Source organism: Diprion similis, chromosome 6 (assembly GCF_021155765.1).
Source record: "Diprion similis isolate iyDipSimi1 chromosome 6, iyDipSimi1.1, whole genome shotgun sequence".
Taxonomy (NCBI): domain Eukaryota; kingdom Metazoa; phylum Arthropoda; class Insecta; order Hymenoptera; family Diprionidae; genus Diprion; species Diprion similis.
Window position 1 is genome coordinate 25,072,368 of NC_060110.1, and position 27,982 is coordinate 25,100,349.

At 41.4% G+C, this 27,982-nt stretch overlaps 1 protein-coding gene across 1 annotated transcript; it reads left to right on the plus strand.

Moving 5' to 3' along the window:
• Positions 1-1,573: 1,573 nt before the first annotated feature.
• On the plus strand, positions 1,574-27,426 carry LOC124406911. Its single transcript, XM_046882589.1, has 7 exons — positions 1,574-2,794; positions 3,766-3,909; positions 7,420-7,597; positions 22,987-23,195; positions 24,686-24,777; positions 26,603-26,795; positions 27,108-27,426. The coding sequence occupies exons 1-7, from the start codon at positions 1,750-1,752 to the stop codon at positions 27,386-27,388; spliced, it is 2,142 nt and encodes a 713-aa protein (XP_046738545.1). The 5' UTR covers positions 1,574-1,749; the 3' UTR covers positions 27,389-27,426.
• The last annotated feature ends 556 nt before the right edge of the window (positions 27,427-27,982 follow it).

Here is a 27,982-nt window from a genome sequence, read left to right on the forward strand (position 1 = left end):
GTTAGCAAAACGTTAGAATTTTTTGAATCTCCATTGTTCAACCCTCAGGAGCCAATCTGGTCCACGGTGAAAAATAAACCTCCCTCCTTCCCTTCGTAGCTCATCCTCAGTTATTCACCGTAGACCTGTGATGGAATCTGAGCCCTAATTACCTCCAGGCTCAACGGTGGTAATTTTTCTTCATCTCCTTCCTTCTGAAACACTGATGTTTACTCGTTCCTTTGCAAAACATTTGCGGCGCAAACTGTTCGAAGGCGTTATGTATCAGGTTATATTAAATTCATACGCAGGTATATACCGCGTACCTTACACCCTCTGCACCGGAGATGCCGCGCAACCTTCCTCAACGGGCTCTCAGCGACTGCGTAGGGGTGGATAGGGGGTGGTAGTCCCGGGCCTGACCGAGGAGCAGCAGCCGTGACACGACCACCATCACCATCGCCGTAAGCATCCAGTAGCGCACGATCCGCCGTCAGGGTGACCAGGGTAGCCCGATTCGCGGCCCTTATCGCTGCGCATAAAAGCGCTCCGACACTTTTCGCAATGCACGTGTTTCAACCATCTGCGCACACTTTTGCTTGAACAAAAACGAAAGAAAGACTAAAGAAGCACGGAGCAATCCATTAAAACAGTATCGCCGGCTCGTCAGTGGAAAACGTTATTGCACAAATGCGGCAATTTGAAGAGCCGCCGTGTGCCGGCGGGGAGGGGTGGTGAGGTTCCAGACCGTCAACAGGTTATGGAAGAGTGCCGCGAGCTTGCCGAATCTGCGCGTCTACATCGACACACTTGTAGTTTCAATTTTCGTTTCGACGAAATATTGGTCATAAGTCATAACGATACGTAGCGTTGAATGTGTCATAAATAAACAGAACTCAATTTTAGCTTGAGATTCGAGACAGATTCAGACAGTAATTGAACGCGGGGGTCGTTCGGTCCCTTTTTCCAAAACGTGGGACAATTTCATTTTTTCACATGTTCTCGTTTACGTTAATCTGATATTATATACCGAACGTGAAAACTACGAGTATTATTAGTATAATTGATATTGGTATTCAGAGTGTAATAATCAACATTAACAATGAGGAATGAGGAACAATGTGGTGTATACCATATATAATCTGTGTTGCCATAATGAAGACTGTAGTCGATAAATCAACGTCCGAGTCCCGCGGGTGTGCGAGAGTGAAGGGTTAAAGGGGACGAGTGTGTTTTCCATCAATCTATGAGGATGAGGTATTATATGCATTGTGGTCTCTGTATTGGGGCATAGATTGAAGAGCTGTATAGAATATGCGCCCGGACGTGATTAATCGTGGCGTATCATTATAGTGAGTACATGTATGTACAATGTATGAGTACATACATGGGTATGGATATGTATACTGCTGTGTGAAAATCGCGTTTGACAATAATATTAATCCTCTGCTATTCAACAAGTAATAATGAATCAATGCCGATCGATCAATAAAGAACTTTGTGGACCACTGTATATGAAGTTAACCACCATCGCGATCATGGTCTATGCTAAGCACCCACATCGGCAACCTAGCTTGTATCGCGTGGGCTGTGAAGGGGCGCGATTCAGTTTTAATTGAAACACAAAAGCGAGTAACGAGGCATCGAGGCGGGATTCAAAGGGTCGGGGATCCGCGAGGAAAGGAAAAGAAAGGCTTAGCCTCTGAGCTTAACAGCGCTGGGTAGTAGAAGGGTGTGGGGTTGGTATTTTAGAGAAAGATCCGAAACAGGATGGCGGTCAATAGCCCGGACTCTTACGGCAAGTCGCCAAAGAGCATCCGCCATTTACCACAGCCACCGCAAGCTTCGGGTCAAAAGAGTCCGACACAAAGGTACTCCGAGTCGACCAACTCAGAGTCGGGGGACTCGAACTCGGCAAAGACAAAGACGACCCGAACACCACGCACTTTTGATCTACCCACCAAATACTACCCACAAGTCGGGAGCGCCAAGTTCGACTGTGAGGAGTTCGGAGCTGCTGGATCGCCGGCAAACCCGGGGAAAAATCGCAACGGCGACAACACCGGAAACTACTTCACTTTCTCTGCCCCGAAGAGCCCTAACAGCCCGGAAAGTCCAAACGCCGGTCCTAGGACTCCAAGGACCCCCAGGACTCCCAAGAGTCCCAGCTGCGATGGGAGCGTGTTTAGTTCCCCAGGGTTTCCCTCGCCCTCGAACGTCTTCCAGTTCTGTAACGTCAGGAGGAACTTGAACAAGACCATGTCCTACCCGCCAAAGAGCCCCATCACTCCAACGGTATCGGGATCCCCGCATCTCGGACACAATCAGTATTCCAATTTCGGCCACGCAAAGAGCCAGACCCCCACGACTGGCAAAAAGCGACCCGAGCCGTTTGACCGCCGGCGTAGTTCCTGCTTCAATCTTGGCCCCAGGAGTCCGAGGAGTCCAAGAAGCCCGAGAAGCCCAATGTCCCCAACGATCGTTGCCCCGACCGGACCGAGTCCAATCGAGAGTCCAGAGGAACCGAAACTGCAAGTAGAATTTGGCGCCAAGAGTCCCAGGTCCCCGGGTCATGGACAAACGGCCAGGTTCGACTACGAAACTCCTCCTCGCCGTGGAAACTTTTCCTCCGGACAGTTCAATCGCAGCCAAGGATGCCTCGCTGGAAAGGAGACTCTTGTCGACGCCAAACCCGGAAAGACCATGGCCCGCAGGTCCACGAGTGACCTGACCGACTTGACCGAAGCTGAGACCCAGGTTACCATGCTTTCAAGTCCCGCTGCTCGACGAAGGGGCTCGATGAAGGCAGGCTTGGGTAATAGTCTCCTTGATTCAGTAAATCCTTGTACTTCTTGTATCCATGCTGCCTATCCGAATCGTATAAACTTTGCTGAAACTGAAAGCCATTATATGAGTTAAAGATCACGAGGAGTTGTTTAAATATAGAGAAACCCTCGGAGGAGTGATTACAATTTTTGATCAGTAATTGGGAGATTTTCCGAGAAATTGGCACGAATCTAACAGTTGGGTTGACAGATCCCAAAATTTACCGAGTTACAACATGAAAAAATCTCCTCTACAATGCTCTACATTGGCTGAATTTTCACGTGAAGAAACTCACCTGAAATTATTTTCGTTACTTGTCTAAATGCCGATAGCTCAGTTTCATCAAACTCTGAGTTCAGCGTGAGTTATGGCGTCCGTGTAAAGAAGTCAGAATGTCCAATAAGACCAAAGTACTTTCTGCCTGTGACAGGCCAAAATGTTGTGGGAGTTTAATGAGGTTCAAGGTCCCACTTTCCTAAATTATGCCTAGATATGTATACCCTTTGCACATTACGCGCTCTTTACCCACACCTTCGTCACAACTTAACACATTCGCTGGCACGTCAGTCATGTTGTAACACGGTATAGATGCCTATATGAAATAGGTTCAAGGAGAGGCGTGTATACCTATGTGTAGAGCGTGCATTAATCCGAATGACGTGAATTTGTCCTAAAGTGATGTTATCTTTTTACGATATTTAAAGCGCTTACATACCTATTAAACATAGTAATGTTCCGTGTCACGTCCCCTTCTTTGAACATTGCTAGAAAGAAACTCCTTTCACACCTGCCGGCTTCATCAAACGGAGCGGAAATTATATTTGGCAATTCAGAGAGGAAATAAGGGTGACCAAGATTCGAGTTTCAAAAATAAAGTAATAATCAATGAATTTCAATCCTTCAGAGCATAGTTTTGTAATTCAATGGTCGTTTAACGTAATTTTCAATTCTTTCATGCAGCTTACCTGGCGTCACGACGCGGTTCAAGGGACAGTCAGGCGTCGAATTTGTCGAACGTGAGCAATGAGGACGTGGGCCCCCTCAATTTCACCGCTCACCCTCGAGGGCGACAGCGCAGGACATCAAATTTCCTCGAATTACCCGGTGAGCAGCTTGACACACAGTTTGATGTCGTATTTTTTTAATTTCGATACCTAATGACACCTGCGCCACGTATGATTGACGTAAAAACGATAAATTGAGGGTGCGTTTGTACTAAGTAAATTAATCACCACCGCAAGTGACATTTTTCAGCAGTTTTTTCTGCAATAGATCCTTTAACTCTTACAACACTTCACCCCAATTCTCTACAAAGTTTGACGTTGACAAGAAACCCAAAGTTTCGGAGAAAATTACAAGCACTCGACGCAATATCAAGAAAGAAAAAAAAATACTTTTTCACTCTGTAATCTTAAGGCACATTCAAACGGATCAATTTTCGGTCGAGCTGGATATAACGTAAAGTTTCCTATATTTAAGCTGCAGTGTAGGCGACTCGATATGTGAATATTATATATCTGCCTCGTAGTTTGTGTATTGATACATAAATTATAATACCCATCCGGACCTTTTCAAACTCTACTACAGAGATTGGCACAAGCTCTTACCGACAATTAACAGATCGATAAGGTATATGATTGCACAGAGTGCGTGCTACGATATTCACAGTGATATAATACGCGTATTATCCCTGGACACACATTCCGAGCATACGTCGATCCGTTTTCCACCTTATTTTTCCTTCCATTATTTGCCTTTCCCCTTCGTTCGGGCCACCCGTGAGAGAGAATTCCTTTCACCGCAATGACGCGCTGTAGACTCTTATAAAATCAACGGTACACCGGCTCTTTGAACCCCCTCCAGCAGAAAAATTCAACGAAAATATAAGATGTCTACTACAAGTATATCTATATAGTATAACATTGGGCCGAACCTTATACGTTATACACAGGTAAAAGGCTCGATCAGAGAAAATCCTACCCTTCATGCACATCAAGACCCGTAAGCCCGGACGGCATGACAGCTTAATTATTTTCCAGAGCCTCGCGGAAAATGGGTTCGTTCAAAACGCTATTTATGTAATCTGAATCAACAGAAAATCTGCCATGTGGCTGTGAACGCCGAGCCATGCGATTATATCGCCTTCAACGTTGCGAGCTTTACATTCATTCTCTCTATCTATCTTGGTGGTATTTCCTATGAATAATTATTTGTACGCATGTCACCTCATGTTGTGACACGGAGAGAAAAGTGAAAATTAAGTCTTTCGATTTGAATCTTTTGTACCCTGCCGATGACCTTAAACATCTGAACTAAGGGTGACCTTTGACGAAACAACGGATTTTCGAATTATACGGTATCCTCGAATTTCTCACCCTGAGTTTTGTCACTATTCTCGTTTTCGCTTTTCTACCTTGTATTTATTTGCCTGAATTTCCGAGAAATTCTGTAGAGATTTCATAAAAAGGGGATTAATTCTGTATCTTTTTATTACGCTTGACTGTTTTGTTCACTAGATGGGGGGAGAGGAATGGGGTGAGAGATTATTATATTATGTATAAACTCGACTCGAACAGCTGCGTGCAGATTCTCGTAGAAAGTTATTTGCATAATCTTAAATCTACTTTTTAAATTCGTTGCGAGTCTTTTACCCCGTGGGCCTGCTGTTAGCGAATTCAGAAGTTAAAAAGAGATTCGCCTAGCCTTTACCGAATCGAATCTGATTTTACATACATCGGTATACCTTTCATAAACATAAAACTATTCAAGTATCATGTATTTAGTCAAATAACATTGTTTGGACATAATTATTTCGAATAATCATTTCACGTGCCAGGAGAGGAAAAGAAATACCGAAAAACTGCAATCGGCATTAATTGCGTGCTTGTTTCGGCGGATACGAACAGAACAAAATCGAATAACTCGTTGTGGGAAGTTCCAAAGGAATATTAATACATACCATCATTGATATTCCGTTTCAATTTCCATTTCAATTCCCTCCGCCCCAGCATTCTGGTTGAAAGTATGGTATTAACACGCAAAAGTAAGAATCCGGTATAAGTAAGGCGAAATAAAAAGATTGGCTGAAAGTGCTTACTGCGCCCTTACAACGCCATCTTTTTTCTTCCACGAGATTTTTCACCTTGAACATCCTCCCAATCCCTTCCACGATGATCGCAAACCACAATTAAATTAGTAAATATCATTACTTAGAAAAGGATTAATACGACTAGCCCAAAACAAACCGCACCTGAGTGCAAAATCCGAAAAGGCTCACTTTGGGAAATTATATCGTTTCTAAAATAGCTATAGCGCAGCTTACTCCTTTGGCTTGCATCCTCCAAACAATCTCGAGCGGTGGCCACGTCTCTCGTCAAGATTGAAATCAACAGTGAGAAGACCCGAAAAATATTTACGCAAATAAGATAATAAAAAAAATGCAATAAAGAAAAACGTAGAATCGTGCTCAGGAGTGGCAAGAACAAAATACATCACAGTATGTACCTACGAATGTATATGTACAGTGTATATACATGCACATAGGTATATGTATACCCATAGCCCGCGATCTGTTTCCCGTTATTCTATTAATGTACTCGAGAGTTCGCGTAATCACGTCGCGATCCAATTTCTGCGGCCACGGGCAGCGGTGAGGTGACCGAGCTGCGGCGAGAAATTTCTCGTTAGAAAAAATTGTTCCTATGTCTGTATATACTATAATACACATTTCCATTTTGCTTGTGGAGGAGAAAAAAAGGGGGGGTATTGAATATAACTGCGAAGAACTGAGAACGGGGAAAAGTTGAAGGATCTCAGCTTTTCCGAAGCAGTCTCGGCGGTTGGACGGCATCTGCCACCCCCCCCCCCTCCCCCCTCTTCCCAAGCCACTGCGACGAAAGAGAGGTGATCGAAAATGTATCACAGGCTTCCTTCGACATTATACTTATAGGTATAAGAAGAATTTTCTGGGTGAAGAAAATTGGATTGATCCTTTGGAAGATTCGTCCCCTGCAATCTCACTTATATTTTTAATAGGCAATATACCGGCTGCGACACAGCTGAGTAAGACGGGAAATCAATGTAAGACATGGCGAAGTAGCTACATCAAAATGAATAATGTAAAACAAAAAAAATTTCGATATAAATCTAACGAAGATACCCGTTGTCCCTGTCCCTCCCAATAAGGGAAGGATGATTGACCACGAAAAGATAATACAAGTTTTATTACGGCACCTCGTCGATATACTACACGATAACTATGATAACTTGGTTATGGCATAAGGGGTGGGTGAAGAGATATATCCGAGTGAAAATTTAGCTCGTGAGCAGCCGAGAGACTATTGTCTATAATAATTCTTTAACCTACTGCCGGTCATATTACATTGTCATTAGAAATATTCGGCCAATTCTCTAACGAAAAACTTATGGAAGAACGTAACACAGTGGTAATTGATCATTTTCATCAGTTAAACGTAATATCTATGATATTGTATACCACGAGGTACGTCCATCGGTTTCTTGAATTTTCCGTGAACGTGGGACTCAAATGGTCCATTAATTGCCATCACGGCCGACTTCTGCTTGGAGTAACTTGTGCTCTTCGTGCTTTTCCAGTACCTGACCACGTTCGGCCGAGGGTTCACAGCCTCCCTGAGAAGGCGTACAACCCTCGAGCATGCGACGATCTCTACAGACTGCGAGCCTTCAGCATCACCCACAAGGGCGTGGTAAATCGCGGGGACTCCATTATCTCGAGGCGTAGCCGGAGCAACACCTCGGTAAACAGCAGCCGGTTAGTCGCTATCACTATACGTATTATCTAATATCCGTTTCTGCCCTAAAAACGCCCTTCTTTCATACCCTTGGCACACACCGGCCAATTAATGTTTGCATGTGATAAGTGGACCACCATCTGGCGTCGGTAGCCGTACCGTCGAACATTTTGTACATCGTAATATTAAAAATTTATAACGATTATATTCAGGTAAAAAAACATGTAGAGTCAAGTGTATGCTGCAAAACGTGGGTCGATGATTCCACTTACCTAATAAATGTTAGAAAATTCTTACAGCGCTGAGGCATTATTGGAGCGCAGTGTATTTCAGAGCTCGCAAAAATGTCCGCATATAGTTGGCATCAATATAGTGTAGATAGTGCACGTGTGTCTTCAGTCTATTCAGTTTCTCGTTGCCGCGGCAAATACTCGCTGGAAATTTAGTTTAGCAACACTTCTACTTGAGTTCAACTTGTGGAAGAAGTGAAGGTACAGAAGTTTTCCAGTAAAATCATGCCGAATAACACAGACCGCACTGGGAAATAGATTTCCACCCCGGTCTTCAAATTTAATCCTTGTCACGTTGGCACTTGGTGATTTTATCACGTCTATAGTATGTTCTGTGTAGTTACTCGAATGGATGCAGTACCTGCAGATAGGCAGATGAAGTTACATCTGACTTAGTTACGCCCGTTAGGGTGGTCACTATGGGACCCGTGTGGTGTCTAATTGAAATTGAAATCAACGTAGTTAAGTATAACACAACGTAGTTCACAGAGTTATTTCCATTTCAGAACGTCAAAATGTTGATTCAAAATTAATCCTAATTCAATAATTTCAATCAATAATCTGATGCCAGTTTCAGAATTCCCGAACTGTATTCGTACTGATAAATTTTAGTGTTAGTTTGAGAAACTAGGTTTTTCAGTTAACAATTTGACTGAATTAAATCTTTCTCCTGCGCATAGCCGTTCGGAGGAACACTCTAGATATATTCATGTATACGTATTATATATTCAGAAAGTAAAGCTTCGTGATTTGCGTAGGAAAACTTGGCTCAGCGACCTCCAAATGGACGTTGAAACCTGCGGGTTTTTCTAAACTACGAAGATTTCGGGTCGAGTTTGACCCGAGGATTGAATATACGGCAGATTCTTGAGAACAAGAACCATAGCGAAGAAAGTTCCTTCGTGATCGGGTACATTTGTAGGAGGGTTGTGTCTGATGTCGTTAACATACTTACACGTAGGTATACCCGTGTACAGTTGCTCCCGAACTCGTCTGTTCAAAAGAGACAGCTGCAGCGCAATTGGTGGGGTTTTTGTGAATCGAAACACATCCCGAACGTCAAAAAATGAAGAGAAAGTCAACTTATACGAAAATAACCATTTTGCCCCCCAACATGCTTGTACTTGATGCAATTGAAGAACTTAATATGGTGCTAGAAAAATATGCATTGTCAATGCTTTCCTTAATTTCAATGCAAAATTGTTGATTACGACGCCTGCACCGCCTTCACACCCTTCTTTGCAGGCAATTCAAAATGAGGTCAGTTAAGGGTTGGTTTTTCTGGGAACGAAGGAGGCCCGCGAGTCAAAATATTCGGTTCAATTTTGATCTGGCTGTGAGTGAAGAAACGTGTACCTGGCCATTATCAAACAATGCTGGTCGTCTCTAGCATCCGGCCGGGTTGCCGCGGGGCGGTTAGGGGCTGTTTGGTTGCGTGCAGGGAGTCGGCTATTCTGTCTGTCTGACCCCAGGCTGATCGTTCGATCATTTAGACTTCAGAGGTGCGTTAACAATAACATTGCGGCGAAATATTCCAATTTTCATCGTCCGGTAATTCGAAATTGTAATCAAGAAAATAACTTGTTAAGGTAGGTTAGAGTAAGTCACATGTGTTCGTATCAATGTAAGTTCTTATACGAAGCTCAAGACTTATTCGTTCCGATATGATGATACGATTTCAAAAGAGCTTGCAAAGTGTACTTCATCGTTAATAAATAAAAATTTCAATTTACCCCGATTTTTTTTAGATTTATTCTTCCATGGAGATCAACACCAATATGCGTCAGTATCAAATGCTTTAGTGAGGCCTTTAGAACGCTAAACATAACATTGCAACTGATATAGTTTTTCTATCTGATAATGAGTATATGACGGATTCAAGCCGTCTTTATACAATTTTTATGAAATATACTAGACATTTGGGTCGCTTAATAAGGTTGTCATTCGCAATGAGGGTGAGTTGTAATTTCTATAAGCCCGCAATTACTAAGTTCTTAAGCGCTGGGCTTTGAGGAGTTTATAAGCTGGGATCTGGATTATATAATCCTTGATTGAAGGCTCGTTAAATAACTACCCCGATTCCTAGGCTGCAAATTTTTCGATTTGACTTTCGATTAATTTTGCTGCTACTTGTTTGAATCGAAGCGTTAAGTCATGTTCTAATAAATCAAGTGAGCACTTTTTAAATCCTGGATAAAATGCTTTACAAATCACTTTCGTGATTTCAACCAAACTTGATTTGAATTCTGGTTTGCCTACGAACCGGCCTACGGTTCACTCTTCGCTCGCATCCGGCAGTTCGTTGAAATAAATTAATTACAATGATGCGCTATATCTTGTCAAACCTTGACCTTCGACTGCCATGTATTTTCAACTCACTGTAATAAGTGAGTCTTCTCGTTGTATTTATACCCATAAGAGGTGCATTCTGACCGATTCAAGGCCAGCCGTGTCGTCTGCTACGCAGATTGAACAGGTGGAGTCTTGAGATTGCAAATTGAATTTTTATTGAAAAAATATGGAGCTATTAAGCCCAAAAAAGATTTTCTCCCGGCCTACGTTCACCCGACGATACCCATAATTCACTTTTGGAAATCTTCTGCAGCAAGCTCTAATGTTGACGCAAAAATAATAGCGCGGCCGCGCTAAAGTTCCTCGGCTGACAAAATTTTAAGAGAAAGCGATTCTCCCGGGAAAGGGAGAGTTTTCAATATCCGTACACAGGTGAAGATGAGCATTTCGTCAATAAAAGCAAAACTGGCGCAATTGGAAAAGTTGCGCGAATAATGAAAGAATGAAATAGTCGAAAGTATCAAAAACAATACACTCGTGAAACCTGCCCAGCTCACTGCTCCCTGCAGAATCGAGAGACTCAGTCACTAAGATTCATCCAAGTTTGCTTATTTTTGCGTCCAAACAAACCATCTCCTAATTGCGTTATACTTTGTACGCCTGTTAGCAACCGTCTATATTTGCCTCAGCCTCGAGGCGCAGACGTTTGTCGACTGATACTCGTTGTCGGGATATACTATACGCCAGTCGATATTCACTCGCCAGAAATCGTGGGTTTGGCAAAGCAGCCATGCCGCGCGCGGCTTAAAGAAAATAACAAAAAGAAAGAGAGTGAGACTTTCTGAAATACTGCGATAATTAGCCCTAATCCACTGTGCAAATTATTGGAATTATAAACATTGTAATTTGATTTGTAGACGTTGAATACACCTAATTAGAAACCGGGATCAAGTGAATAGCGGACTTACACCGTTTCTTTCTTCAAATATTCTGGAAATAAATCTTTGTCCGATGCTTAAGTAATCCAGAAAAGTTGAAACAGATCTGAGAGCACTCTAAGTATAATCCTTATATAATACGGTATCAGGAAACTTGACAGGCTCTGATACCGTCTGGTGTAAACTGACTGCCAAGCACTAATGTGAATTATTAATGAGGGGTGGGGGTGAAAACTTGGAAGGGTCAATATTTCAAATGGCTGATGTATCGAAATTTCAAACATGCGAAAATAAAATAACGTAAGATTTCGAACAATTCATCTTCCGTTATTTTATATGCGCATTTTTGAAGTTTCGATACGTCGGCCATTTGAAATATTGACCCTTCCAAGTTTTGACTCTCACCCTCAATAAGGCGTCTCGATGAGCTGCTCGGTGGTTACATCGCCCGAATGAATACGCGTTCGATGAATATGCTAAACGCGTTTTGCAGCAGAATGTTCCGGTATTGAGTCACGTGGAAAACTACCTCGAAAGCGCTCTCATCCACATATCGGCCTTACTTTCGGCCGCCGTACCTAGAGACTAGACGGCGAATCCCTCGAGGAAATCGACGTCTTGTGCCCTCCTCTCCCTCCGTACCGCCCTTCAAGTCTGTCTAGCCCAGGCACCGAAATCTAGGATTCTAGGCAAAAAGCTCCTACCTGGTTACTCGGCGTGGCGAGTGTATCTGAAAAAGACATAAAGTTCACACGGGTGGTGAATGGGTCGCCCACCAAGCATCGCATTGCCTCGGTCCTCTTCACTGGCTGGCATTCAGTATGTAAATTAGTTAATTACCAAATGAAATACAGCATTGTGCTCCGGTCATACGTGCCTCCTCGATCTTCGCTGGTTGGAATGCTAAATTTTTCATTTGATATTCAACAGCAGCCTATTCGATTTCACCAAACTACACGTTTCACTCATGGCTTATAAAGCATGTCCGAAAGCTTTATTGTATAACGTTTTATCAATTGTTTCATGTACCCGTGAAGTTTGGAGCAACAAAATTTCGCTGTGGTATACGTTTTTTTGAAAATCTATCGCAGAGTGGTTGAGAAATATCCCGGTTTTAACCAACCACCCCCCCCCCCCCCCCCCCCCAAGCTCTTGACACTATTCACTTGTGAGCAGCTGCAGTATCACAACAAAACGTGCCTTTACAGCTTCTTTATAGTCTGGATAGATTGTCATGTGTATCACTGCTCACAGTATTCTCACAATCAGCTCACAATCTTTTACGATTCTTTCTTTTTGTCTACGCTACGTTCTCTTGTTCTGTGAAATTAGTTCCAAGGTATTTTACGGCCATGTTTTTCTTCCTGTGCAATCGTAATTCCATTAACGATGAGATGTAATCTAAAAAAGACATTTTTAGGCAATTTGTAATACGCAAAACTTTGTCAACAAACTATTTTTCTCAAGAAAAATAGATCAGATAGAGCAAGTATACAGGGAATTGCTCGGTTCGGTAATTCTTTGCTTGATTGTCTAATCGATTTCCATCCAATTGAGGAAGCCACTATCTCAGACCTTCGCGTAAAGCCCCGCGCCTCGACCTTATCAAGTGCTTTTCCAATAGAATCCTGTTGCCAACAACTCTCACCACCCCTCACTTCTAATATACGACAGACTTTTCGCGTGTTAGATTTGAACGAGATCACCAGCATTAGGGAGAAATAGGTGTTGTTTCCTCCAGAAACTATTTTCTTTAGTTTTTTTTTCATGCAAAGAAGAATTGGTCGTATTTTAGATGACGGCTCGATCTGTTTAGAATTATGAAAGCTTATATTCAATGAATTTATTGAAACTGATTCTAATTATGAACGCTTGGCTAATCGTAACTTGGATGAGTCCCCTCGTACGAAAATTAATAGACGCAGAATGAAAGGTAAATTTATGCCGTTACAATATGTTGTATCGATCACTCATAGCAACGTGACATATTCTCTCACAGAACGTGAGCATGGCATTAACAGTTTCGATCCTATTGTTCCTTATAAAACCTGCTCGAACAAATGCAGAAGTTTGAAAATTGCTGTTAATCACTTGCCAAGACGTTAGCTTAAAAATGGCATGTGTAGTTTTCACGTATGAAATTATCTGCATTCTTGAGGTAGCAGTACGAATTCGGTATGTTTTGGGTATACCAGGGTCCCACAGTAATCACTTGAAGCCTTTGAAAGTTCAGCTGTCTCATCGTCAGTCGTCCTACAGTGACCGTTATGTATTGTCCTGAAATAAACAGTCATAAGTGAGTTAAGGTATCAGTCTTGAAATCTTATACTCTCAGATGACCATCATCGGCGATCATGGACACAGCTGTAATCCCATATCGACCTTTTCTATTGTATTCCGGGAATGTGTCAGAGATTGGAGTGAATTTTTGATAGTATGGTAATTCTGGAAGGAATACGCGCAGGACGTTTGAAGGAGATTTATTAAATCAATGACAATAACAAATTATATAATACAATCGAACCTCAAGATGAATAATACGTTGACATACTAGTCAGAGACCCCAGAATTTTCGCGGTGATAGAAAGTTTTTTTCTTTTGTTGCGCATCAAGAGAAGAGTACTGTCACAGGAAGCAGGAATTGGAACGGAAGTGGTAAAAAAATGGCGGGAGGGAGGGAGGAAGGAAGGAAGGAAGGAAGGAAGGAAGGAAGCTGGCTTCGGCTCGGCTTACAATGATCAGCCAGGCTTCTATAGCCGAGCGCATATTGTCAGCTCAGCCAAAAGTGAAATAACTCGGAATCCCAATACTTTTGGAAGGACAGAGCCCGGCACGTAGCTTTGCAGGCTGTTATTTCGGGACTCAGGCGTAGACCAGCATCATAGTGTAATAGTGAGTAGACGGCGACGGCTCGGCTACATCAACGACGCGGCGATCACGACTTAAGACTCTTCAATCTCGATCGACTCCTCGACTTCCACCGATCTCTGGGACCTCACGTTTGACGAGGTGACCGACTTTACCGTTGACGAGGACTGGACCACTGACGATGACTGAATACTCTGCACTGACTTCGAGGTCCTCACCGACTGGGATTGTACCGTTGCAGTTGAGACTTTCGATGATTGCTGGACGAGGCTGGATGCGTTATCGTCGACTGGAATAGAGAATAGAATGGAATAGAATACAATAGTATTTATAGACAGATATAGGTATAAATAGGGAGAAAGATATTTATTTGTTCGCAGACATGTATGAAATAAAGAAAGAGGTTGGCGAACCGAAACAATCCCTGGATTATACCAATACTAGTCAAATTATAATGCCATGGTTAAGACAGATTCGCACACTTGAGAGAGAGAGAGAGAGAGAGAGAGAGAGAGAGAGAGAGAGAGAGAGAGAGAGAGAGAGAGAGAGAGAGAGAGAGAGAGAGGGAGTGAATACGGACTACGGGGTTCCGCAAGGGGTGTAAATATTTTATCAGCTAGTATTGTCGGTGGCTCTCAAATCTTCATTTACTCAAGAGAAGCAAAGTAGGCATTGGATTGACTTCAACCGACGCATATACCTATAGGTATGTATTTATAGGCGTATACACGCGAATCCTCTATCGATCACCAATCCCTCACGTCATAATATAACATGACACTTTCAGGCGCCCTATACAACTCTGACAGCAACAATTATGCCAACGATAACATCTTTCTCGACCCTTGTGCGATGCTTTTATCAATTCACTGCTAGTGTTGGCACAAAATCGTTTCCGCAGTAGTCGGTATTTCAATAATGGGTTCCTGATAAACGATAGGTGAACAAAAACCCGATAAACTTAACTCGGTATACTCCATAATAATCACTTTGATACAGTAGAAAATTTATAGTGTTTATCTGTGGGTGGTTAGGAGATCGAAACTTGTTTAAAATACAATATAGGCAAAAAATAACCACGCGGCTTTAATAAATGATACCAAGCGACGTGCTCATCACAAAACAAAAACCGCTAAGAAACCAGAAGCTTTTGTCCACCCTGACAGACAAGCGAAACCTTCCGTGATCTCATAAAACAGCTCCTAGGCACGCCATCCGAACTACATATATTGAAAAAGTGAAGAAGCTGAATAAATCACAGTACAAGTATATAGTAAAGACTCGGTTGGCTTCCTATCACGAGTTAATAGATCACTGATTGGCACTAAACCTGCACTTTGCGATGAAGCGTTACCCTCAAAAAAAAACATCACGCGAGTTATAACCCGTTTTCAGTAAAGCCTGGACGATACTTTAATATAGTATCATGATTTTTTTGTGCCACGATACCTACTTACCTTTGGCAACTTCCATGATGATTTTTTATGTATCAAGCTGAATAGTTCCAATTACTCGATGTGAATGATTTGATTGAGCGCGCACGGATCTTCTCTCGGCAGGCTAATACGTGCGGATGACGGTATAACTCGGACTGACTTGTCTACAGGGATGCTGTAAATGAGAATGCGGAGAACAATCAGACTCCGAGTTATTCTAAAACGGAGCTCCGTGTGGGGGGGAGGGGGGATGCGAAGGAGAGGGGGAGCTTCGTTTAGCTTGACCGTGCGCCGAAAGCACAAATCTACCTACCTATAATAGATTTCGGAATGACGCGGCAATCGTTGCTGGAAGCCTCTGACTGTACTTAATCGTAACTGATTGGTGAGTCAGTGAGTTTTCCCTGTACCGTCTTTAATAGTCCGATTACTGGTCCAATTGCATGGAATATCACGTCAGGTAACCATCTCATCAAAAGCTTTTAGCATCTGCGTTCAATTCAGCCGATTTAATTGTGAGCCTCAGATTTGTAATTAAATATCAAAGTCAACTGTGATTACATTACGGTTATCAGAAATCGTCTTATACATCACGTTTAATGAACACTGCTTAACTCTCTTATAATTAGGTCAGAATTCGTCATACTGAAACATAAAATCTAGAAAAACAAAGTATTTTACTTTTTTCCCAAGTCCAATGAAAATATTTTCTACGCTATCGCCAAGACATCTACAAACCCAAGTCTCCAGATTGAGTGAAGGTTTCGAGTCACGTATATGAAACAGCTTAGGAAAAGTTATGACATGGCGTAGCTGATGGTGTTAGCTGGTTGAACCATTTTCTAAACGGTTCACCTCAGCTTTTTATATTTTATGATCGCCGGTCTTGGCGAGTGTCCATAAAATGTCCAGACAGTGCAAAAAATCATGAGTGAGAAAGACGCGATTCCGCGGAATGACGAGCCAAACGACTGGCAACAGCCGACAACACCAACGTCCTGCTATACCTATACCATACGCTCATAAATACTAATGCCCGAGGAGTATGACGCACACCTCTCCCAAGAAAGCTTCATTTTCTCTGGCTGATGATGCTCCACGAATGGAATCTATACGTGCAATTGCGGAGTCTCAATAATTTATATTGCACATTTGATACTCGCACGTAGAATCGCATGACGAAGCGAGCGAAAATAGCTGAAAATTCATGGGAGAAGAATGTGGCTTTCTTGTTAGTCATCTTATAGTATAGAGTAAAAGGCAGTTACTGACTAACTTAACCTGAGTGAATGAAGACAAAAGCAATCGTGGCAGATCATATGATATGGAAAATGGAGCATTCAAAGCAAATAGATATATAATTATAAATATGTAGAACATTTCAGATGCCTTTAGAATCATTCGATTCAGTTAATTAGTCATCATTCACGCATTTGTGTAGTCTCATAGAAGTTGTCATAGACTGTTTCTGTAAAGGAGAGATTCGCTCATTTGGCCACTTCCTACGCTCCAATTTCAATCTCTCTATTTTTTGCTTAACGTAGACTCCCCTTGCTGGAGAGCGTCGTAAGGACAGCTTAATAAATTCTAGTTTACGTGAACTCGTAAATTAGTTAACTTGGCTGCGAAATCCTGAACATGTAATTAGAAACCTAGAAGTGAACTTGCAGCTCGGCGCCGATGCCACGTGGATGGCCATGAACCAAAACCTTGCTACGGAATTAAGCTGCCACGCAAGTCACCTTGTGCACTTTGGAATACTTTTAACTGGATTGAGAGAATAGTAAATTACCTGGCGATTGTTTTGCAAAAATGCAAAGTAATCGACCCAAATACCATTGTTCTGGCGCTCAAGCTTAATTAAAACTTTTTTTAATAATTGCAACTTCGATACTCAAACTGCCGAGGTGAAACATCAATCAGATTAAAAATTCAGTGATTTGTAAGCCTGTGATGGCAAAAAGTGAACTGGCTCTGGATGCTCAACAAAATTTCAATCTTGTCGGCATCTCGAGGTCATTACATTTCCAAATGCACGTCAAACCATCAATTAACTATCCAAAATCTCCCTCGGCAGTCAGGCATAGATATGTATGCAGTATTATACTAATTATAAGTCAGTAGTGAATTTTACGGTTATAACAGACTAGCTTAAGTCTTGGGTCACGGGCTTAGTGTAGATCAGTTCCCCAGATATTTGCAATTAGTCACAGATAGATTACAACGATATTGAAAGCATACGTCAATATTGATAAATTTATTATTACGCGTTAGGACCCTGCAGAAGTGTAGCTCTTGTCGGATATGGGGTAATGTAATTGAAACTAAAATCAACCACGTATAATTTTCCTTTAGAATGGCCCAATCACATAAATTTGAAGTGCCATTAGTATTATTTTTTTCACAGGACTACAACTTTCTTTCCGTTACAATCCTATTGGAATGTTTTATCAACATATTATCGGCGAAAAATTTAATTACTGGAGAAATACTGAAAAATGGCAACCACAAAATAATTTGGGACTAACTATTACTAGAGGGACCATAACTATTTTTGTCGTGCAACAAAAAGAGCGACTAATATTCAGTAGTTGACAGTTTTCGGCTGGTGCAGGTATAATTTTCTATATTTGAAGTAGTCTAGAAATGAGCCCGCTATTCCTAAAACAAATAATTGTTATTCCCTGTCATCTGAAGACACAATTAGAATAATGATTTCTCCAGTTGCAACCACTTTGCACTTGGGGGCCAAAATGCGTACTTTTTTGACAGTCTCCCTTGTCACGTAGGCAAACAATGCATAAGTCGATAAGTAATCTACATGCTTTACATTATTCATTCTAAATCTAGTAAACGATCCATGAGTACACAAATTCTTTGAAATATTGGCGTTAGAATCTCTTCTCTTTCCTAAGTTTATAATTAAAGTGATCCGGGAGCGACCTGGTGAGTGCCCCTGGTATGTAACGTGAAAAATCTATATTTAGCAGAGAAATCTGCTGCCGCAAAGCTTCCTCAGACTTGGGTGTAACGTATTAGTACCATTAATATTCTCTATAATTGACACGAAGACACCGTATGTTGTCAAGCCGAAAGACGTAAAGATACAAAAAATTGTCCAATACGTGGAAATGTATAAAGCAGAATTCTCAATATTGGAAGTAGTCGTAGAAACACGTGGCAAAAACTTTAGAATTAATTCGGTGGCTTTGCAAAAAATCTCATATTTTTGTCAGTTCGAAGCAGCTCTACTGGGCCAGTCGGCCTCCACAGAGCTGTCAATAAATTATTCGACAGTTCTGGCAATTCTGTACGTCAACATTTAACTAATGACAGAGCTCGAATATTGCTCCCTCGGTAAACATTCCAAGACTATTGTACGACCTACACTCGAGTGTACCTTGGAAAAAGCTAGCAGCCTGCTGCTATGTGAGAATGGATTCTCGTTGTAAGACGATATCCCTAAGATGAGGGTAATTTTCGGTAAGGGTATACTCTCTTCTAACATGCACACCCTGTCAGGCGCACCGTCATCTCATCGATATAACTGTAGAAGAACGTACGTAAGGCTGTTTGCGAAAACTGCGCAGATGCTTGTTCGAGAACCTCTTGTCAGGTCTACCTCGGACAAACTCTTGCTTTCACGGTCCCCGGGGTATTCGCTTTGTGTTATTCGAAGTATATTTAAACTTGGATGGTATCCAGATACCGAGTCTCGTCAAACAATCGTAAATGTGTTCTCTCCGTGTTCCTGATCGCGCCTTCTTGCAGGCTTGCACCTTAATTCTCCCCCTGCGTGTACTTTCATTATAATATCACTTCGAATCCATCAGTTATGTTTATCAAGTCGCTCTTCTACTCGTCGTACAACAATATTTAGGGTATTCAAGTAAGGCCTAAGGTGGCCTGAAATGATAATAAAAAATTCTTAGAATAATGCTCCTCTATCTGTTAACGGAATCTTAAGCTGTAAGTAGTACTTTTCACACTCTCATATTGCATCGCTTCGAAGGAGTTCATTCCATCCAGGGATAAGAGAAACGGAACTGCTTCTTAGATTGTACGCTTGTCTTTCCGAATCAAGGCAATCAAGCTCAAGTAGCAGTCCATGATTTCGGTACGACATGTGAACGCCGTATTTGCTGTCAACACAAAGTAGCTGCTGCAGTTGGTCGAACTTGAAAAAGTTCGTAATTAAAAAAAATATATAGCCTGAACCCCAAAGATGATTTCAGAAAGGGGAATTCCACTAGCTCGCCGAACGTCAGGCTACTGATCCCTTTGAAGCTTTAAAACTTTAAACCCTTAAATCCTTGAGCTTTTAAACCCCTAAGCTATCGCACCTGCGAATCCTGCAGTTTGCCTGCTAGAATCTATTTCACCTGGGACCAGCAGCTCCGCGTCAAATATTCAAACATTTTCTCCCTATATTGCTCGAGTTACCTTCCATCCCTTCTGTGCGATAGAGAAAAAATGTTTTCACGAAAAAATGAAATAACGACCGGAAGATGAGATGACATAATCATCCTTACAGCACGGTTCATCGATTATCCAATTATTATACCTACACAAATTCGTTGAATTATGCAGATGATCAAAACAGCTGATATTTGAATTACACGGTGTTTAAGCGTTGAAATTTTCCTGTGCCATGAGAACAATTTCAAGGTGAATGGTTTCAGAAGAAACCATACCATAAGCTAATCCGATTTCTTATCATATCGGCAAATTATCGTCAATTTTGGCCATATACGTACAAGTAACCGCACATTCACCCAATTCTTATGGCAAAATGGGTAAAGTGATCTGGATAGTTTGCTTCCCCGTTCGCTTCGAACGTCAAAGTTTACCGTTATCGACAGAAACCGTATAGTTTCGCGCACATAGGCTTGATTTTGTCCGCTTTGAACTTAGAAGTTAGAGACTATTACCTCTACCACGGGCTATTAAGGAGCTTCGAATATATGGCCCTTTGTGAACTCTCTATTCAAGCCCATACATGTATTGAAATGTATTCGATGTACAGTGGCGTAACTATACTGTTCAAGGCCCGTGGCAAATGAATCGGTTGGGGCCCTTTTCCACCCAATATAAAGAAGCTCAACCAACGTTAGTTTTTTTTTAATTTTATAATGAATCAGTACGTGGAGTAGGTACATAAAACGTTATCATAATTAGTGGATTTTCTAATAACTTTTAATTTGAAGATCGTACTGGATTCAAATCACAATTTTTGTTTAAGTACATAATGTTTATAATTAAAATTCCTTTTTTCGGGCTTTCTGTTAAGCAAAAGTATTAATGACATCATCAAAGTTCAAATTTCCGGCCATGGAATGTTCGATGGATAGAATAGCGAAGTTGCGTAACCTTTCTTGTCCCTTGGAAATTCTTATCTACCGGATACGTTCTCAAACTAACTGGGTGATATCTTTTCCAACAAATGCATTGTAATTTTGATACATTTTTTGTTTAATTTGTGTGAGCACGTAGATAACTTAAATTAATTAAAGATAAAACTAATAAATTTTACTAAATGTTGGGATTCTCCTGTGCCCACGGCCGGAGGCCCCTTCGGGCTGGGGGCCCGTGGCATTTTGCCCACCCTGCCACCCTATTGTTACGCCACTGTCGATGCACCTTATTAGTTCAACTGGATAAAACACTCGAAGTAAATTATACCCATATATTAAATCGTATTTTTTTGCAGTTTATCTTTATTCGTCATTTTACGTTATTCTCCGATGTCTCCTAACTTATGTAACCTTCGTGCAAAGTCACCCTTATGACACTCACAATTGAGGAGGTATTGAAAAAAAAGTACAAAGAATTGTGAAATCTACGGTTCGATTGTCTATTGTCGGTACCCCGGCTCGTGACCGGATACCATAATGATTGAGTGGTGAAAAGGTGATCTTCGAATGGAATCGAATTGACAAGGGGCTGCAGGAGCCAGGATCCGGCGTGGCTGTACATAAATAGCTCGATATTCCGCGTCGAGCTTTTTCTTACTCACATTATTTTCGAACGCTTGTACAACATTCGGGATGTACAATGAATTACCGTGAAAAGAATGAGTGTGAAAGTAGATATATTCTTAACAGAATCACAGAATCGTTACAGTAAAAAGAGATCAATATGCGACTGTTAAAACTAAAAGACAATGAATGCAACGATAAATTGCCAAGCCTGGGACAAAATCATCGTTTTTTGTCATTCTCCTTTATTCAGGGCAGTCAGCTAGCCGGGAACTGTTTAAAATGGCGGTCGTCGACCGCTTGATAAAGTTACGACGTTACTAAAAAGAGTGGATATAATAGCACAAAAAGACTGATTCATAAAGTGTTCAGTGTTACAGATCTTACGAATGCGGTATGATTAAAAACAAGAGAGACGGAAAAATTGAACGAACTTTTGACACAAGACACAATTTGTAATACATAATAAAGCACCGATGTTGTAAAAGAACATGCGATCGAAGAAACACGTACCTGTTCGTATCAGAGTTACAGTTTGTTAGATATGTACAAAATTCACGGCACGTATAGGCTGCTGCATATTTTCATCTTGAATGTGAAATTGGAACCCAATTGCTTGGAAATCGAGAAGCAACGAGTGGCGCATTTAGTCATGCGTAAAATTTAACCCCTGATGGGGGCGGAAGCCGGCGAAGGGGGAGCGGGTCGACGCGAAGGGAGGAAAAACGATATTTATATATCGAGGAATTGAACCTGCGAGCGGGTGAATCAAAGGAAGAGGTGGGGGATGAAAACGAATACCCTGTACCTAGATACCTGTATACACTTGGGTACAGTGATCCTCAACAACTAATTTATTCGACGAGTCCGCTACGTTGGCAATGGAGAGTCAGAAACACGAGCACTTTTTTGGATCGCCGGGGGGGGGGGGGGGGGGGGGGTAAGGCAAGTTATTCAGTTCCTGTTATGATCACCAGAGTCGTTGCGATCTAAAGGCTTTAGGCAGTATTTATAGATGAGATGATCACATAGGCAATAACCTCAAAAGACTACAGCTTATGTGTACATGATTGCGGTTAGGTGAAATTAATATAGGCTGCTAGACAAAGGCCAGGCCGATAACTACGAAATGAGCATCGACAAAATAGTCCTGTAGACCTGTATGGCCGTGGCGCTGCAGGTGCAGGCTGATTCAGCATTGCCAACGTAATGTATAACGTATAACGGACTTGTGGAGAAAATTAGCCGTCTCACAATTACTGCGGCCAAGTATACTTTCTATTCTTGTACATACCTATCCAAGTGCGCAAAAGTGGATTGCTCTGCTGACGTGGCCACTTTTCGCTCCTGTTTATCAGATCTAAACACCCCTAAGCTTCCTTCGACTGTGCGATATTCTAACAATAACCAGCAGAACATACATGCTGCTTTATACGTATACACCTATGGTAATTTATTTATAGAGGTGCGATAAAAACTGTGCCCCATGCATCAGAAAAGCAATGTAATATTTGGTTTTTCTCTACACTCGCATGCTTGTAGGCTAGCGCGAAACTTAAAGTATAAGGAAAATAATAATTGCTCTGATTCTTCACCTATCCCTCCAGAAACAGCAACGTGTCCGTTTCCGGGGAAAGATCACCCTTCGAAGGATCTTGCTGTAGCGCCCAAGGTGGAGCGGAAAGCACGGACAGCGACGTGGAGGAAGTGCCTAAATACCGCGTCGTACTTCTCGGTGATTCGGGGGTCGGGAAAACTGCCCTGGTCTCTCAGTTTATGACCAGCGAGTATATGAACACCTATGATGCCAGTCTAGGTACGTTGACTCTGGATTCAAGTAACATAAATTCAGTTACACTGCATGAGACACTTGCTGTCGCGGATGCTAGTCAGATACTGGAGAAATAACTTCCTCGGGTGAGAATTCGAAATTACGGGAACAATAATTAGCGTGATTTACTGCATGATAACTGATCGTGAAAATATAATACTGTCATGACCAATGTCTACCTCTGAATGCCGTTTAAAATATTCAAAATTTAAATTCAAAGTAAAAACACTAGGAATGATAAGTAATAATATTTTGCATGTTCTTTGCACCTGCATTATGTGCCTGGCCGCTTAATAATCTCGCCAGCGTAGATATACTACTTTCAGCCGTTCATAAATTCCATTATCGTTTCAAGGTGAATCACACTCGTCGATTACTGTAAGTATTTTGACATGGGACCAACTATCCACGTATATACAAGCACGTGTATACTTGTACAAACATTATACATACAATTTCCTTTACGCCAGGCATTCCGATTGCGTGTTAGAATACTTGGAATACACCTGTAGGCTGTACGTACCTGTCTGTTTAATTCCTTGATATGTATGGTAGACATCAGTTATGGTAGACAAGTATTCGACCCAAGCCCGACGTCTCTAATTGCTCCAATTTCTCTAGTTGCTCTATTAATTAAACAGCGGGAGCTTTGAGGTAGTAATGTCCCAGGATTTTAGATGCCGCAGTATAGTGCTGTCGGTGTTCTTGATTATACACGAAGAAAACTAATTTGCTACACCCATTGCGCTTTGCTCGTTTCTGTTATGTCGAAGGGACGAGAATCGAGTCGCAAACCATGAAACAAACATTTGTCAAGGAAGCATTAAAGAGATAGCGTTAAATCTTGCAGAGTGAGTGCATAAAGAAAAGAGAAGGACAGAATTTCGAATTACGCATTGGTGTGCGCGAATTAAAGACAATAGTCTATCTACTATAGCGTCACACGCCCGCTCACATTTCTTAAGAACCACTAGGCTGAACTCCCGCTGACCTTTTCAAAGTTTAACACCAAACCCCCATTATCGCATGCTGAGAATATCCAACCATAGTTTCCATTAAGGCATCATTTTCCAACCGAGGTAAGAGAAGAACAGCGGCTGTCGTAAATGTTTCATCCGTTCATTTTATTCAAGTATTCATTTTACAGAATTTATAACTAAAGACTGTATCTGATCACGTTCGTGAAACCTACCATTAAAAAATTATTACGACAATACTTGAGGCTTTTTGGCGGTAAGAGATATCATGTAGGACACAACGATTCTCTGGGATTTCTTGTTTCCGTAAAACGAGTCCGAGGTAAGACGACAGGTGGATAGCTCGGGGATACTAACCATAAATCAGGAGGTTAATATAGCGCGATACATAATCGCGGAGAAGAAGAACCCGTCAACGGTGACAATATATCTTCCACTCTCCAAGGTAAATTTACGATGTGACGCCATCGTGGTGATACGATCATGAATTGCTTTCAGATGACGAATTTGGGGAGAAGACGGTCTCCATTCTACTCGACGAAGAGGAATCCGAAATGATATTCATCGATCATCCGAACGTGGAGATGAGCGTGAGTTATCTAGATATGGCATGAATAGACGCGAATCCCATTCGAATGGACTATGTCATTATATTATATGGGTGTATTAGGTCTTACGCCTATAGGTATAAGTATACCTACACAATACACACCCATATGCCGATGTATAAGGACAGCTATTATAGAATACGTTAGAATTCGTACCTACCTCTAGCAGAGCGTCGGATTTATTACGTTGCAGACTACAATTCAGCCGAAAATTCATTCCAGACCTGATCGATGCACAAAATAGCGTTTGTGATTTCTGAGATAACGTTGAAATGTTGATAAAATGCAGCCTTACAATTAGTCCCGCTTTAGTTATTTCCGTGGTAGAGATTTTTTCAGAGGCCCTGTAATACCGGATAATGCTATAATTTTTTCTTGAAAGAGCTGCGTCAGGGATTAATTACCTTCGGTAGTGGCGCCATAATTAAGCTTATATCGTCAGCATCTCGTTTCTTGTTCTCTTGATAGTTCAGCGGAATTCGGGTTTTGACCAAAGTATGCGTGGGTATAATAAACATTGAAGCTAACGTGCGTCCCCTAGTAATTTCTTACAGTTTGAGCACGCAACGCCCACGCTTTTGGATACAAATAGAGTTTTCAGGTTGAAAGTATGTCTTGTAAATTAGGCTGCCAGTCCGCGGAGTACGACAATACATATCTGTACGCAAAGGTGCGCAGAGACCGCAATAAACCAGGGAGAATGTGGAATAGGACCACCTTACGTACATTACAGATGTGAAATATGCAGAGATACTTATGTGCGGAAAAAGGTTCTTCAAAGTAAGCGAAAAATCCATCTCGTCCCACCTAAGCTTGAAACGTAATTCACACAAAAATTTGAGGCGCCTGCACATTACACTTGACGTCGCTTTTCTTTCTCCGCGCTTAATATTGTAGTGAAATATTACATACATTTTAATATTGAATTGAATGTCAATCTGAAATATGTAATTGAGCCGAAATCTGGAAAAATAGAAATACATGTATGAGAAAAAGAAGAAAGGGTTAAAGATAAGAAAACCCCTCGTCCCATGCACCGTTTAAATCCGCTACGGTAATTTACGGCTAAGGGGACATTGCAGGCTAGCCATTCGTCAGGAATCGAGGGTGTTTGACAGTAGCGGGAATCCTTTGTACTTCAATTCATCACGTAGCATTAATCGATTACGCGATGAGAGCAGCGTTGACTCGTAATGGTGCCGCACTCGCCGGAATTTCGTTCAACTCATCCTAATTCACACCTTCCATGGTAGATCAATAGGAAGAATTACATTGATACGTTATTCATGATCACGACTTGTTGCAGTTGTACTTATTTGCTAAATTATTTAGAAAATCGATTTATCGAATGTCCAGAGATTTCAGAAATACACAATTCAATTCAATGCGCAGATAGTCAATACCCCTGTCCTCATAAAATGTTTTCATGATAAACTTTGTAGAAATTTATCGTAACTGCGGAGGTATTAAGCTCACGTATCTTATGATCTTTACTGCAAATATCTCAATTTCCTAAAATTTATTCCTGCGTCCGGTTCTCTTAACAAAACATTTCTTCAAAAATTTGGCAGAATTTCACGAAGCATTAAATTCTTGCCCGAGAGCCCGAAAGATACGAGAATAGGCAAGTTTATATAACAAATGTAACGAAATTCAAATATCAGTTTGAAATATTGAGTTACGTGTGTACACGTATCATCATATAAGATAGATTTTGCGAACAGACGGGCTGAATTTAGAGCGGTGAACTAGAACCATTAAAGGCGCACGTGAACAGTATTGACATACCAATATTTTCAATTCTCAGGTGGAAAATTCTTTATCGACGTACGAGCCACACGCCTGCATAGTTATTTATTCGATAGTATCACGTGCTAGTTTCGAAGTGGCCGAAGAGATCCTTAACTATCTTTGGCGAGAACATTTCACCCAGGAACACGCTGTCATCGTTGTTGGAAACAAGGCTGACCTGGCCAGAAGCCGGACAATTACAGCGAATGGTTAGTTATTACTATTCAATACTATAGCTATGCCTTTTTTGCCCGTATCTCTTTCGATACCTTCAATTTACCATAAATGTGTACTATTATCCGTACTATTATAATATAATACAAAGTAATTCACTTATTTGTAGCCAACTCAACTAAGCCAGCTCAACAGCCAGCTCAACTCAACTGTTTAGTGTAGACCATTTTTTTTTCTTTTTTTTTTTAACAACGAACTTTGTCCTTTCATTGCTCACAATGACGCATCCTCTTACGCTGCAGTAATTGCCTGTATAATCCGGATCGATTTCCATGCGTTTTCCACAGAGGGTAAGCAGCTTGCTACTTCGAGGGAATGTAAATTCATAGAAACGTCGAGTGGTATTCAGCACAACGTCGACGAGCTCCTCGTCGGGGTCCTTAAGCAGATCCGACTGCGGGAGTCCCGGGACAAGAAACTGCGTCGTCAGGGCAGCAAGGGAAAAATGCTGGTTAAGCTACACGCGAGTAAAACAGCCCTCAGCCTGAATCTTGCCCGTGAAATATTAAGCAAGATGTGTATTAATGACACGAAGAGCAAGAGCTGCGAGAACCTCCACGTCTTGTGAAGTATCGCCTCGACGTTAGCCTAATTAAGTACATCTGCCGATTCACACTCACCTCAAGGACTGCCACACTTCTTCCAAATCGTTGAGGTTTGACCGGCAGCTTTAAAAGGTACGATTGAAAATTGTTTGTAAATTTTAAACCTCGGTTATCGCGATGCTCCAAAACTGTTACCTATTTCGAACATCAGTGTATTCTTGGGCACTGCATGGTTTTATTTACCTTAAAAAATTATTGTCGTTGTAAAAAATGTCCACCATGCATAAGCGAGTAAATAGTTTGTACAAAAAGTTTGATGGATTGAAAAATGAGCAGCTATTTTTTCTTCTCAGAAACTTTTTTTTATTTATAATAATTTGGTCGCACGCACTACAACACTAAGTCGTTGGCCGTATTTTTAAACGATTTCAAACGAATCGTGTGTGCAGCGAAGGTTAAAAAAAAACACACACACACAGAATTCATACTGATATTCTGATAAATCTAATTGTAAAGCACTTTTGAACTACCCAGACATATTTTATCAATAACTGTACAACCCTAATCCTAATCCTAATTCTCATCCTTATCCCAATAAGCTCTTCTCTCCCACTCTC